An 11,657-nucleotide genomic window follows, 5' to 3' on the forward strand; every position below is an offset into this window, starting at 1 on the left:
ATCAATGAGCTGTGATGCATTCTTTGTCTGGAATGGGACCCTCTCGAAATTATACCAAAAATAGAAGCTGGCGTGAGACTTGGCGCATTCCTTAGGTACACTCATGCTAAACTTTTCGAATTCATCTGCCCCATACGGGTTGTATGGTTCTTAAAATATTACCTGGAAAGAAGAAAATCAGGTATACTGTCGAAAGCGTTAGTGCACTGCAAAAAGCGAAATGGCCGCTTTCAGGCAAACCCTGAATGGGAGCCCGTATATGAATATCGGGTATAACTGATGGAGATAAAACTCTTTCAAAGAAGAATTGAGGACAAAGAACACTTACATTCTAGTTATCCAAACGTTCTTCTGGATTTTTCTCCCAATTTCACTACCACTATCGCCTCAGAAAGGAGAAACATCATAGTTTTCATATCACCAAAAGCATAGACCATCATGACAACCAAAGTCCAAAAGCGCAAGCGCACTGACAACTCCAAGCTCGGGGGCTTCGGCCGACGCACTAAGCGCAAGGCCACCATCGACGACCTCCTCCCCTCCGTCGAATTTGACGACGACCTCTCGAGCGACAACTCATCCGACTTATCCGAACTCCTCGACGACCCCGACTACCGCGCCTGGGAAACGCGTCTCGAAGAATACCAATCAAGCCCGGACTACGGCTACAAGGATACCGTCCAGTCCCGGCCCTTCGTCCCCCCACGAGTGACGCGCATCCCGTCGTTTTCCGACACAGAGGAAGAGCGCGAATACAAGGCGAAGGTCCAACAATTCTACGATGAAGCCGGCATAGACGTAAAAGTCGATGATCCAATTGTCGGGGAGTTCGAGTCGGACATTATCGCCCGCGAGGGTGAAAAGAACTTCGAGGGCAAGGCCGCCTCACCGGAGGACAGCAGCGATGATGACTTGCCGAAGTTCACCCCGGACACGACGCCGCTTGCTCGCTTCAACTTCAAGGAGCTCCTTGATATTACCGGCCATACGTTGAATTACGTCAGTATGTGACTTTTTAAGCACCTCTTAAATAATTGGGCACTTGCTAACTCACAACCAGTCAAAACCCGCGGTGCCGACATCGACCCCACAGACATAGACGCTGTGCGGGAAACCCTTGATGCCGATGATGAGGTGTATGACGAGGCGGAGTGGTACACGCCGCTTGAAAAGGCGAGGGAGCAAGCAGAGGAGATCGTTAAGCAAATCTTTGATATGCCCGTTCGCGATTTTATGGGCCTTGCTCACAACGTCGTTCGCTTTAAGGAGGAATTAGATGAGCGTGGGATCTACATTCTCGACTAATAGTGAGGATTTGATGTATTTATTTCCGTTGGTACGGATCAAAGGCTCGTTGGTTTGGGAAAAGGACTGTTGTCAGATTTTCAATCAGATTTCTTGAAAATTTTAGACCTGTAATATGAAATTGTATTCTGTAAAGCCTGATAAATCCTCCTTTGTAACTGGGTAAATGCAGAATGTTGTGCTCACTTGGCAGCTACTTTATCATTAGCTACATTACGATGATAGATCATGCATAAATAGGGACTGAGTTGTGTCAACTCATTCGTGGTATATTTATTTTGAGTTCGCTCGAAGGCGACGTGAATCTGAGCTCACTAGATATTTCTATATTCGTTCTTTAACCCTTGGCAGCACCGGCTTTGATTAGCAAGATATCGCCGTCCTCTACTACATATTCCTTGCCCTTAGTCATGATCTTACCCTTTGCCTTCACTTCGGACTCGTCACCCAACTCCTTCAGGACATTGAAGTTGTATACGATGGCCTGGATGAAGGTCTTCTCGAAATCTGTATGAATGACACCAGCAGCTTGTGGTGCTTTAGTGCCGACTCGGATAGTCCATTGCCTTACCTCGTCGGTACCTGTTGTGAAGAAGCTGGCAAGGTTCAATGCCTTTCGCATTGTCGTGATGATCTTGGGCAATGCCGACTCGATACCGAGGTTCTTGCACTCTTCGGCAGCTTCCTCATCGGAGCCGAAGTGAGTGAGGCGCTCCTCAAAAGATACGGAGATGGGCAAAATGGGATCGCCCGCAGCGTGCTCCTTCATCCACTCGGCAATCTTAGCAAGATGCTTGTTCTTCTTGCGGGTGTAGTCCTTCTCTGACAGGTTGACCAAGTATACTACGGGCTTCGCCGAGAGAAGTAGAAGGGTGTTAATGACCTCGACCTATTGATTTATTGTTAGCTGTGTCCTCTAACGGATGTAACAATAAAATTTAGAAGATGATCAGGTTATCAGAGGATTCTTTTATCTCAATATGCACTCTGCGTTGTATTATTGAGGCATTCGAAGAGCTGGGATTAGATCAGGCGCTATGGCCCTTATTCATCATACTGAAGGGAATTTTTAGAGGAATGGAATTGGCTTACCTCTTTTGGTGTCCAGGTGCCTTTTCGGACATCTTTGCCGTCCTTGAGCCAGGCGAGGACCTTTTCTATTGTGGCCTCATCTTCCTTAGCCCTCTTCAATTCCAAGCTCTGACCGCCTAGACGGGTCTTCTTTTTGGAGTTCTCAAGAGCCTTCTCGACGAACTCGATATCTTTTAGTCGCAGTTCCTCCGCGATGATATCTAAATCTCTGACAGGGTTGACATCACCCTCGACATGAATAATTTCCGCATCATCGAAACATCGGACGACTTGGAAGATAGCGTCGACAGCTCGGATGTGAGACAGGAAGGCATTGCCAAGACCAGCACCGGTCGAAGCGCCTCTTGTTAGACCAGCGATATCATAGATGGTCAGGTGGGCGGGCACTCGCGATTTAGGGTTGTACTTATTGCACAGCCAGTCGTAGCGCTCATCTGGGACAATGACACGAGATTCTTCCGGGTCAATGGTGGCGTAGGGGAAGTTCTACTCATGCCGAGTATTAGCGTTAACCGCGGACCATTGGAAATCAGAAACGTAAACGTACGGCAGGGTTACCAAGGCTGCACTTGGTGATAGCCTGGAACAGAGTCGACTTGCCGACGTTGGCTAGACCAACGATACCACTCTTCAGGTTGTTTCCTGGTCGGCCAAGGAGGATCTTCTCCTCAACAGCTTGCTTCTTGGGAGGCATTTTTCGTCGCTTGGCGTATGAACGAGTAGAGATGTAGACAGTAGTGCAACTTGGCACGTAGAGCGGAAGAAATGCAGAGCTAGCTGCGAGGGGTCGAAAAGGGCGGAATAGAGAAGCGAATGGAAGGGTGGAAAAGAGGGAAGACACGTTGATGGATCTTGGCCGATGCCCAGCCTCGAAATTATCGAGAGTCGGACAAATACAAGATCAAGATCTGTCTAACTCTCGATGACCATCTATTGAAAGTGTTATTATTGGCACTTGACGGCTGCCCTCGTCTGAGTGGTGCTCTGTTGCGCGGTTTGGCACAGCTGTCTTGTCCTTTTTTTTTCCTGTCCTCGTTGGAGGGCTGGAGGGGCAGGTTGGGAACGAAAAGAAAAATAAAATAAAAGCTTGCGCTTTTGAAGGTGGAGTCCAATCAAAATGGAATTTCAACTGCGACGGAATTCGGAAGTGCTATTACGCCGACAAATAACCCCACATTGCTTAGATAAGATACTTTGGCCTTTACCGACAGCTGGCTGCAGACGGTTAGCAGCTGGCAAGTTAGCTTGTCTCAAGTCTGCCTTGTCAATCTCCACAGTGGGGAATCCCGAAGGCTTCCAGCTCCAAAAGGCGCGACCGGATTCGTCGCATCATTGGTCGATGCGTCAGCTGTGGCTGATACATGTACTTCCCAGTTCAGTTGGTTACCTAACCGAATCCTCCCGTCCTTCACCTGCGCCTGCTTGCGTTGTCTGTACGATTTGTAGTTGCCTCAGAACCAATCCGAATCAACTTGTTATCTTTTTGTTTCTTTTTTTTGCTATTCACGATGCGTTGTCGACAATTTCTTGTTTATACCAATATTCTTGTTTGATCTAGTCTCTTCCTACATTGCACGTGAGATATAACGAACTTGCTTTCAAAGACGATCACTCTTCCCCACTACCTATCCTATAACCTACCTATTATCGTCCGTTGTTACTTGTATTGAGTTTCAGCATGTCTTCCCAGAAGTCGTCTAGGAAATCCTCTAGACAATCACATCGCTCAACCCTATCCTTATCGCGAACCGAGATTGTGATCAATGTCTATGATCTCTTACCTGTAAGTCGTTATCTCCAACGGGAGTTCCCGGAAATAGCTACTAACAAAGCGTCAACCTTAACAGCCCGGCCGCCTCTCATCTGTGCTCTGGACCGTCGGTGCTTCACTATTACACTCGGGTGTTGTTATAAATGGAAAAGAATATGCTTATGGCGGACATGACCAACGTGGTATGACAGGCGTGTACTGGACGCGACCTAAAACCGAGCCGCCCGGTGGTACCTTTAGAACCGAAATCTTGCACGGTTTCTCCTTCGCGACACAAGCCGAAATCGATGCTATTATCCGCCGAGCCTCCGACGAATTTCAGGGCACCGCTTACAACCTACTTACCAAAAACTGCAACCACTTCACTAGTTACCTCTGTCAGAAGCTCACCGGCCGGCCAGGACCTGGCTGGCTGAATCGTGCTGCAAGCATTGGAGTTGCTATGCCATGTGTCGTTCCCCGAGACTGGATCGAACCGCCCGATTTCGAAACGGCGGAAGGCGAACTTCTAGACGATGAGGGATTAGACGATCACGAAGGTACAAGGATGTTAAGGCAAGATAGTGCTAGGAGACTTGCCACGTCAGATAGTGACGATGAGGGTGAAGATTCAGGCTGGAATGGCGAGGAATCACCCCGACCCAGCAGAAGTGGCAAAGGAAAGGTCAGAGACTCGAGTGGGCGAGCCTTACCACCTTCAGAGAGAGCTCCTTCGGCAGGTAGACCAAGTATGTCTTGATTCGGAGGGGATTCTTGGGTTCGGCAGTGTGCATTGTATGGCGTTGGCTCTGATTTTTTCGATGGCAACGCGGCTGGCTGGCGTTTACATGGATTTGCTTGATTGATACCAAACGGCTACTCCGGCACTCTAGGGGGCAACTTTATACTGATTTTAACTCATAAATGCACAATGAACTACTGCGTGATATTGTACATTGTACATGGCAATGATATTTGATATACACTGGCTCTTTATTTTGACCATTAGTTCTTTTTTTCGTTCCGAATTCATTCTTTTAACCCAATCTTCTAGGCTTGCGACTCCTCGTACCACCAAACTTAAGTCTCGTACCGTCTGATACCTTGGTGATCTTATGCCTCAACATACGACCTTCCGTACCCAACAAAATCTTAGTTGCGGCCTCGCGCCCAGATCCGAAACCCCGCAACACCACCTCTAAAGTCGTCATCTTCTTGTGCCAGTTACCCTGGTGCAGCTTGTCTATGACGTAAGCCGTTAATTGATAGGCCGCATCATAAGTACCGCGCTTGGAGTTACTGAAGCCGAGATTACCGGCCGACATGGAAATGATGGCGCCGCGGTTTGGTTTGGTTACGGTGATGTGTGTGTTGTGCCTGTGCGCAAATACGTGGAAGTGGAAGGGCTCAAATGCTGGACCCCAATCCTCCTCGGCCTTGTTCTCTTCTCCTAGAACCTGATCGTGTGTGGGTTGGTTCCGTGCCTTTGCGAGACTATCTTGTGCTAGGATTCGTTGTAATGCCGCCATACCCTCTCCGGATTGGGACCCAGATTGGGACCCGGATCGCGGTGGTCCTGCCGATTGAGGCGGCTTTGATGTTCGTGTAATGGTACCGAGGAGAGACCCTTGCGGGCGTTCAGGCTCTGCTTGTCGGATACATGTTTGGGAGAAGGGTCGGATGCACTGGCGGGTAGGTTGGTTGTAGGAGATATGGGCACGAGTAGCCGCCAATAGGCGACTTGCTGGTCTACTCATTGCAGGAGCATGAGAAGTTTGTTTATTCGATTCCCGCTGCCGTTTGTATCCGATTCAAAATACGAATATGTACTACACGAGCACTATTGACGTTGATTTTGACCTCAATTGTCGGACATTGAGGTGGCCGTTTTATTCTTGCGGTTGATAAACATCGAATTTTTGATGGGGACGGCATCAAAGTCGCATCTCGGACCGAGCGAAATCTATTATTATGGATCTGACTTGTCATTCCAGGTTTTAATTGGATACTACTAGATGTTGCCGCTTTTTGGGGTTAGACCCCGCATATATCCTCGTTGAATAAAGGTACGAAATACTTCACGGTCCCCTAGATTAGGTAATTTTTCTAAACTGCCGGATTCGCCCGCCTTCCTCCATTAGTTGCGAAGAAATTCCTCGCTGGTCTCCATTTCTTTTTTTCAAGTTTCTCAAAAGTTGGAGAGGACCAAGGTCTTCTCATATTACGAAATGGCCTCGTTAAGACAGGTTACGAGGAGCGCACCCTCGTCGGCCTTCTTGAGGTCGCCTGCGCTTGTCGCATCTTCCTGTGGCAGATCTCCAGCCTACCGACGGTTACTGTCGAGCGCCGAAATCTTCAAATTTCCTACTGGCAATGTAACGCCACTCACCTCTACTCAACTCCCCTCAGTATACCTCTCTTCCGTCCGGTCGCCCTTCGTCCCCGAAACCATAGCTACCTTACAGTTGCGCAACTTCCACCAGACGAGGCAATGGCTTCAAGAACAACCCCAACAATCCGCGCAATCCGCCAAGCCAGATCCCAAGCCTACGGAGCCGAAAGAAGACTCTGAGAAGGCCGCTTCAGGCGCAGAGTCAGAAGCAAAGGCTGGCTCGGAAGAAGAAGCTAAGAAACAAGAGGAGGAAGGCAAGGAGGGGGGTAAAGAGGAGAAAAAGGAAGACTTGCCTCCTCCACCGCCCCACGGTGATAAGACACCATGGCAGGTGTTCATGGAGACTATGCAGACTGAGTTCAAAGCTTCGAAGGAGTGGAACGAGTCAACAAAACAGCTCGCCGATTCAGCCCACTCATTTACCGAGAGCGAATCCGTTCGTCGCGCAAGACAAGCATACGAAAATACCACTGGCGCAGTTTCGTCGACGGCCGGAAAGGTATTGAAAACCTCGGCCACTGCGGTCGGGAAGGGCGCCGCATGGACATGGGAGACGCCGGTAATGAAAGGCGTCCGAAAAGGAGCGAATCTGACCGGCGATATCATCGACAAAGCCACGAAGCCAATAAGAGAAACCGAGGCATACAAGAATGTCAAGAACGTCATTGATGATGGCAGCAGCTCTAGGTATGGTGGCTGGGTTGAAAAGGAAGAACGAAGAAAAGCCAGGGAACTACGAGAGAAACAAGCTCAGTCTATTCACGGCAAGGCGGAAGACATGGTCGAAGATCCCAAGTAAGTCTAAAATGAGGGCTTTTCTCTATAAGGTTGTATACTAATGCTGTATAGTGCCGGGACAAATATCACACTGCACAAAGATGCTGCTTGGAAGGAGGCCTGGCGGGATTTCCGAGACCAGAACAAATTTGTTCAAGGGCTTTTCAATATGAAGGAGGTATATAACGAGTCCGAGAATCCCTTAATAACGACAGCGCGAAGTATTACCGACCGCGTCGCTGGCTTCTTTGCGGAAAACGAAACCGCGATGGTTATTAGGAAGTTCCGCTCTATGGATCCTAACTTCCAGATCGAGCCGTTCTTACAAGAGCTTAGAGAGTACATTTTACCCGAGGTACTCGACGCTTACGTAAAAGGTGATACAGAGACTTTGAAGCTTTGGCTCTCAGCCGCTCAGTACTCTGTATACGAAGCTTTAACTAAACAATACCTTCAGGCTGGGTTAAAGTCGGACGGCCGAATTCTCGACATACGGCATGTAGATATCCTAAAAGCCCGTATGCTCGAACCAGGCGAGATCCCGGTCTTCATTATTACCTGCCGAACACAAGAAGTCCACGTTTACCGAAACGCCAAGTCAAATGAACTTGCTGCTGGTATGGAAGATAAGGTTCAACTTGTCACATACGCTATCGGCATCACTCGAACTCCCGAGGATGTTAACAACCCAGAGACAAGGGGCTGGAGACTGATCGAAATGCAAAAGAGCGGAAGGGATTACATATAAAGCGAACGTTTGACCATTTACGATACGTTGCCGACGCTACGATATTTATGTTATAATACTGTATATTACCGACTAAAAGACGGCAAATTAGAGGCCGTAGTAGGCGGTTTCACCACACCACTCCGATATTGGTAGCCTTGGATTAAGGCGAGTAAGGCGTTGGAGGGCGGCATTGTATGATAGACAAAAGGTGCATATATGGTAACGCATGAAAATTGCGATGTGCATTAAGTCTAGGGAAAAAAATTCCATGATACAATAATCAAAAAGAAGTAAAACAACAATGCTCCATATTCACTGGTGTCTCGAATTAGCTTTAATACATAACATAGGAGTCAGCTTCAGAGGGAGTACTGTAGTGTACTCCCTCTGTAGTGTGTGTATGAAGTGAGAAGTATCCAGGTACCATCCTAAAAATAGAAAAGCAGTGATACAAGCTTTAGATAAGCTTTCTTAGCTTATATAATACACAGGTCCCGACCCATTGAACACCCCTGTCATCCCATCCAGCCATCTTAAACTAGAAGGAGCGCAGATCGTTACCCCGGATCATATTTCGTATAGGATATCGATGTTGCGACCTTATTGATAAATTTTTGCTTTTATGCTTCTTCCTAGCCTCCAAATATTTGATAGGCATGCTGACATGCCAATTTCTTCCCCAGTTCATCGTACAACCGTGTTCACGGTTAGATGTTGTTCAACACCATAATGATCGAGCGGTAATACGACAACCAGCTCAATGATTTGCCGTTCTCGCAGCGCGAGCGACCTTCTCAGCCAGCCTGGCATTCGCACCTTAGTTCTGCTCGTGATTTTCGTGTTTCTATACTCGATATACGGCTCACTTTACTTCTACCGCGATCCCCTCTCCATATTCTTTTCCGAAGAACATGGCTTCGACCGATTTTACTCGGCTACGCGCCAAGCGCAGGCAGACGAATTCATCGATGCCGCGATAGCGAATCCTGACTCGGTGCGACGACAAATAGGGAAGGCCAGTATGAATCCATCAATTTGCGCCGTATTTATCACGGTAGGGCGAGATATGATAAAACGACAATATGTCGATGGTGCTCTAGGATCGTTTCTAGCAAACATGACGCGGTTTGAGAGGGAGGCTACACATTTAAAAGTGTTCTTCGCCGATGTGCCCGACCCCGAGTCCCAGCATCACAGTTACACGAAATTGATGGATGCCGATATCACCGACGAGATATTCACATATAACTCTACGCTTCCACCACATCAACAGGAACAGAAAATTCGCGAACTTGCGTTGTTCTCCAAGGATCGCCAGAATAAGCACGCGCTAGAGAGGAAGACTGTATTCGATTACGCGTATGCGCTAGACCGATGCGTTAAGACCACCAATGCGCCGTATATCGCGCTTTTTGAGGAAGATATCCTTCTGGCTGAGGGATGGGCGGCTAGGACCCTGAAAAATCTACAAATCATCGAGACGATGATGAAAGACCCCAAGCGCCAGGTCCCTCAAAAGGGCAAGATTGAACCCGGCGTACCAAACACATGGCTTTACTTGCGTCTCTTTAATCAAGAGCGAAGTTTCGGATGGAGTGGTGGACCTGGATTCAAAAGCAACAACGTTCATATCCTCTCGGTTATGGTAGCCATCCCACTCTTAGCCGTCCTGCTTCTGGTACGAAGGCAGCTACCGCGTCATATATCGCGGCATATAGATGGGTGGACCTTATTAGTCGTCTGCGGACTTGCGGTCCCGCTCTTCATTTGGTTATTTTATGCATCTGGGAAAGCGGCGCTCATCGGATCGCCGCCGGGCGTGCGCGAAGAGTTCTTCGGATGCTGCAACCAAGCGCTCGTGTATAATCGCGAGCACGCAGGAAAACTAGCAGATTTCATGATGACGGCTTCCAAACGCGAATCTCCGGGGAGAAGTGATATGCTTCCCAAGAACTTCGCGTGGGATCATGGCTTAGCGAGAATAAGCGCGTACCCTATGCTTGCGCAACATGCGGGTAGAGTAAGCGCGATTGATACGAGTAATGATGAAGCGAAACGCGTATGGAGTATGGCTTTTGAAGATTACAAGCCGTCGAAATTGGCTAAGGAGCATATGAAGGATTTGCGGGAATTGTTTGGGGAGGAGGCTGTTGAGGAATTGAGAAGGCAAAGATCTGTGGGAAACGTGACATGAGGCGATGACTGATATTCTTGAAGTAATGATACCATGGATAACTTTTTTTTTCTTATGTCTTATTTTAAATTTGTGATTGACAACTCCTGGCTGAGATTGATGTTGTCGAATCAACGTTGGCTAGAACTTCGTGTTGGTGTCAGAACCAAGGCGCCAAGATATTAGAAAAAGCTTAGCCTCCGCCCCTTTCACACATACAACGGGGAGTGAGTCAAGAATGAAGATACTATATATAGGTTATCTATATCTATATATCGATATCTGATTTTCATTCCCACTGAATGCCTTGAAACCTACACATGACTTGCATTTGCGCTGGGTCTCCAACAATTTACCCGCACATCGTGGGATCATCAAAACTACAATGGACGAAGTTGAGGTAAGGGCGAATTTACCAACCCAAAACACCAGTCATGAGAATGGTAATGGTGTCTTTAGGTTCTTCGACCTACCTCTAGAACTCCGTAACGAGGTATATAGCTACTTGCTCGTGCAGCCAAAGCCAGTTCAGGTCGTACGACTATATTTTACCACTACGTGGCGGAAGCTCCAACGCCTTAAGGAAGAGGGGGCGCCCGATTGCTGCGGCAAAAACTACATATGCGCACACTACGACGCGAAACTCCGCCCCTATACCAACATTCTTCGGGCTTGCAAACAAGCAAGTGAGGAAGCTCTAGATATCCTCTACGGACGCAACACGTTCCGAATGGTTTTAGAGTCGCGTGAGAAGTTCCGGCGGTTGTTCGCGGTGGGCGAGAGAAACCTGCGCCGTGTTCGTTATCTGAAGATTGTGGCGGTGACTACGTATTGGATGTATCAGGTAATCTCACTCGATGAGGAGAGATATTTCTTTCGCCCCGCTGCCGAGGATGCGGTGTCTTGGAGTGCATTAGTTGGCGGGTTGGCATCGCTTGAGTGTGTGCTAAAGTTACCTATTTCAAATAGTCGCTACGGGTGGCTGAAGGTAGGTAGCCTTTCCCCTCTTATCTCATGAGAGTTACGCCTTGAGCCCGATGAAGTGTTGCTAATTCTTGTTTGCACAGTGGGTCGGACAGTTAGAGACTGTGATAGGGTTTATAGGAGAACACGTTGACGAAGAGACAGAGGTTATCGTCGATGATAATTACTCCATATTTCTATGCGAGGCGGTGGACCGGTCTTTCATTAAGGGGTTTGAGAGGGTGAAGACGGCTGAGGGTGATAGCTATTACTGGAAGACACGATTTGATCCGGAGAATGTCACCGGGCCGGTGGCTAGTGATGAAGCTGCCCAGTGCTGGTTTGAATAGCTCAGGGTGGTTGGATCTGTTGATAGACACTCTCTTGAAGTGCAGCGAACCGTGGACCGGAGTATATACTCATTGGATATGTATGAATTCCTATAATACCTACGCGGAACGCTAGAGCTTGAACA

The 11,657-nt window shown here is 48.1% G+C and overlaps 7 protein-coding genes across 7 annotated transcripts; 5 read left to right on the top strand and 2 right to left on the bottom strand.

Annotated features, from left to right (window-relative positions):
- Nucleotides 1-11: 11 nt before the first annotated feature.
- F4822DRAFT_411320 (uncharacterized protein) lies at nt 12-1,440 on the top strand. Its single transcript, XM_051458846.1, has 2 exons — nt 12-1,003; nt 1,061-1,440. The coding sequence occupies exons 1-2, from the start codon at nt 439-441 to the stop codon at nt 1,303-1,305; spliced, it is 810 nt and encodes a 269-aa protein (XP_051312593.1). The 5' UTR covers nt 12-438; the 3' UTR covers nt 1,306-1,440.
- Nucleotides 1,441-3,512, bottom strand: F4822DRAFT_411321 (putative GTP-binding protein). The gene is made up of 3 exons (XM_051458847.1): nt 2,945-3,512; nt 2,398-2,883; nt 1,441-2,194 (listed from the first exon to the last, which is right to left on the bottom strand). The coding sequence occupies exons 1-3, from the start codon at nt 3,089-3,091 to the stop codon at nt 1,643-1,645; spliced, it is 1,185 nt and encodes a 394-aa protein (XP_051312594.1). The 5' UTR covers nt 3,092-3,512; the 3' UTR covers nt 1,441-1,642.
- Nucleotides 3,513-3,525: 13 nt separating this feature from the next.
- Nucleotides 3,526-5,046, top strand: F4822DRAFT_327154 (DUF862-domain-containing protein). Its single transcript, XM_051455569.1, has 2 exons — nt 3,526-4,180; nt 4,245-5,046. Exons 1-2 carry the CDS (start codon nt 4,076-4,078, stop codon nt 4,905-4,907), a joined length of 768 nt encoding a protein of 255 aa, XP_051312595.1. The 5' UTR covers nt 3,526-4,075; the 3' UTR covers nt 4,908-5,046.
- A 39-nt stretch (nt 5,047-5,085) lies between these two features.
- On the bottom strand, nt 5,086-6,135 carry F4822DRAFT_411326 (translational machinery component). The gene has a single exon (XM_051458848.1). It carries the CDS (start codon nt 5,902-5,904, stop codon nt 5,185-5,187), a length of 720 nt encoding a protein of 239 aa, XP_051312596.1. The 5' UTR covers nt 5,905-6,135; the 3' UTR covers nt 5,086-5,184.
- Nucleotides 6,136-6,268: 133 nt separating this feature from the next.
- Nucleotides 6,269-8,435, top strand: F4822DRAFT_327262 (Tim44-domain-containing protein). The gene is made up of 2 exons (XM_051455571.1): nt 6,269-7,334; nt 7,389-8,435. Exons 1-2 carry the CDS (start codon nt 6,376-6,378, stop codon nt 8,062-8,064), a joined length of 1,635 nt encoding a protein of 544 aa, XP_051312597.1. The 5' UTR covers nt 6,269-6,375; the 3' UTR covers nt 8,065-8,435.
- On the top strand, nt 8,365-10,505 carry F4822DRAFT_327386 (uncharacterized protein). The gene has a single exon (XM_051455572.1). The coding sequence runs from the start codon at nt 8,807-8,809 to the stop codon at nt 10,238-10,240; it is 1,434 nt and encodes a 477-aa protein (XP_051312598.1). The 5' UTR covers nt 8,365-8,806; the 3' UTR covers nt 10,241-10,505.
- Nucleotides 10,506-10,604: 99 nt separating this feature from the next.
- F4822DRAFT_431693 (uncharacterized protein) lies at nt 10,605-11,532 on the top strand (the record flags this gene model as incomplete). Its single annotated transcript, XM_051461517.1, has 2 exons — nt 10,605-11,207; nt 11,287-11,532. The coding sequence occupies 2 exons, from the start codon at nt 10,605-10,607 to the stop codon at nt 11,530-11,532; spliced, it is 849 nt and encodes a 282-aa protein (XP_051312599.1).
- Nucleotides 11,533-11,657: the final 125 nt, after the last annotated feature.

Source organism: Hypoxylon trugodes, assembly GCF_022578975.1.
Source record: "Hypoxylon trugodes strain CBS 135444 unplaced genomic scaffold F4822scaffold_7, whole genome shotgun sequence".
NCBI classification, from domain to species: domain Eukaryota; kingdom Fungi; phylum Ascomycota; class Sordariomycetes; order Xylariales; family Hypoxylaceae; genus Hypoxylon; species Hypoxylon trugodes.

Bases quoted from the DNA above. Each gene is read 5' to 3' on its own strand.
- F4822DRAFT_327154 (XM_051455569.1), top strand. From the start codon at position 4,076: ATGTCTTCCCAGAAGTCGTCTAGGAAATCCTCTAGACAATCACATCGC. The intron at 4,181-4,244 runs GTAAGTCGTTAT...CAACCTTAACAG, and splicing joins ATGTCTATGATCTCTTACCT to CCCGGCCGCCTCTCATCTGT.
- F4822DRAFT_327262 (XM_051455571.1), top strand. From the start codon at position 6,376: ATGGCCTCGTTAAGACAGGTTACGAGGAGCGCACCCTCGTCGGCCTTC. The intron at 7,335-7,388 runs GTAAGTCTAAAA...AATGCTGTATAG, and splicing joins GACATGGTCGAAGATCCCAA to TGCCGGGACAAATATCACAC.
- F4822DRAFT_411326 (XM_051458848.1), bottom strand. From the start codon at position 5,904: ATGAGTAGACCAGCAAGTCGCCTATTGGCGGCTACTCGTGCCCATATC.
- F4822DRAFT_327386 (XM_051455572.1), top strand. From the start codon at position 8,807: ATGATTTGCCGTTCTCGCAGCGCGAGCGACCTTCTCAGCCAGCCTGGC.
- F4822DRAFT_411321 (XM_051458847.1), bottom strand. From the start codon at position 3,091: ATGCCTCCCAAGAAGCAAGCTGTTGAGGAGAAGATCCTCCTTGGCCGA. The intron at 2,884-2,944 runs GTACGTTTACGT...CGGCATGAGTAG, and splicing joins GCAGCCTTGGTAACCCTGCC to AACTTCCCCTACGCCACCAT. The intron at 2,195-2,397 runs GTAAGCCAATTC...ATAAATCAATAG, and splicing joins GCACCTGGACACCAAAAGAG to GTCGAGGTCATTAACACCCT.
- F4822DRAFT_411320 (XM_051458846.1), top strand. From the start codon at position 439: ATGACAACCAAAGTCCAAAAGCGCAAGCGCACTGACAACTCCAAGCTC. The intron at 1,004-1,060 runs GTATGTGACTTT...ACTCACAACCAG, and splicing joins CCATACGTTGAATTACGTCA to TCAAAACCCGCGGTGCCGAC.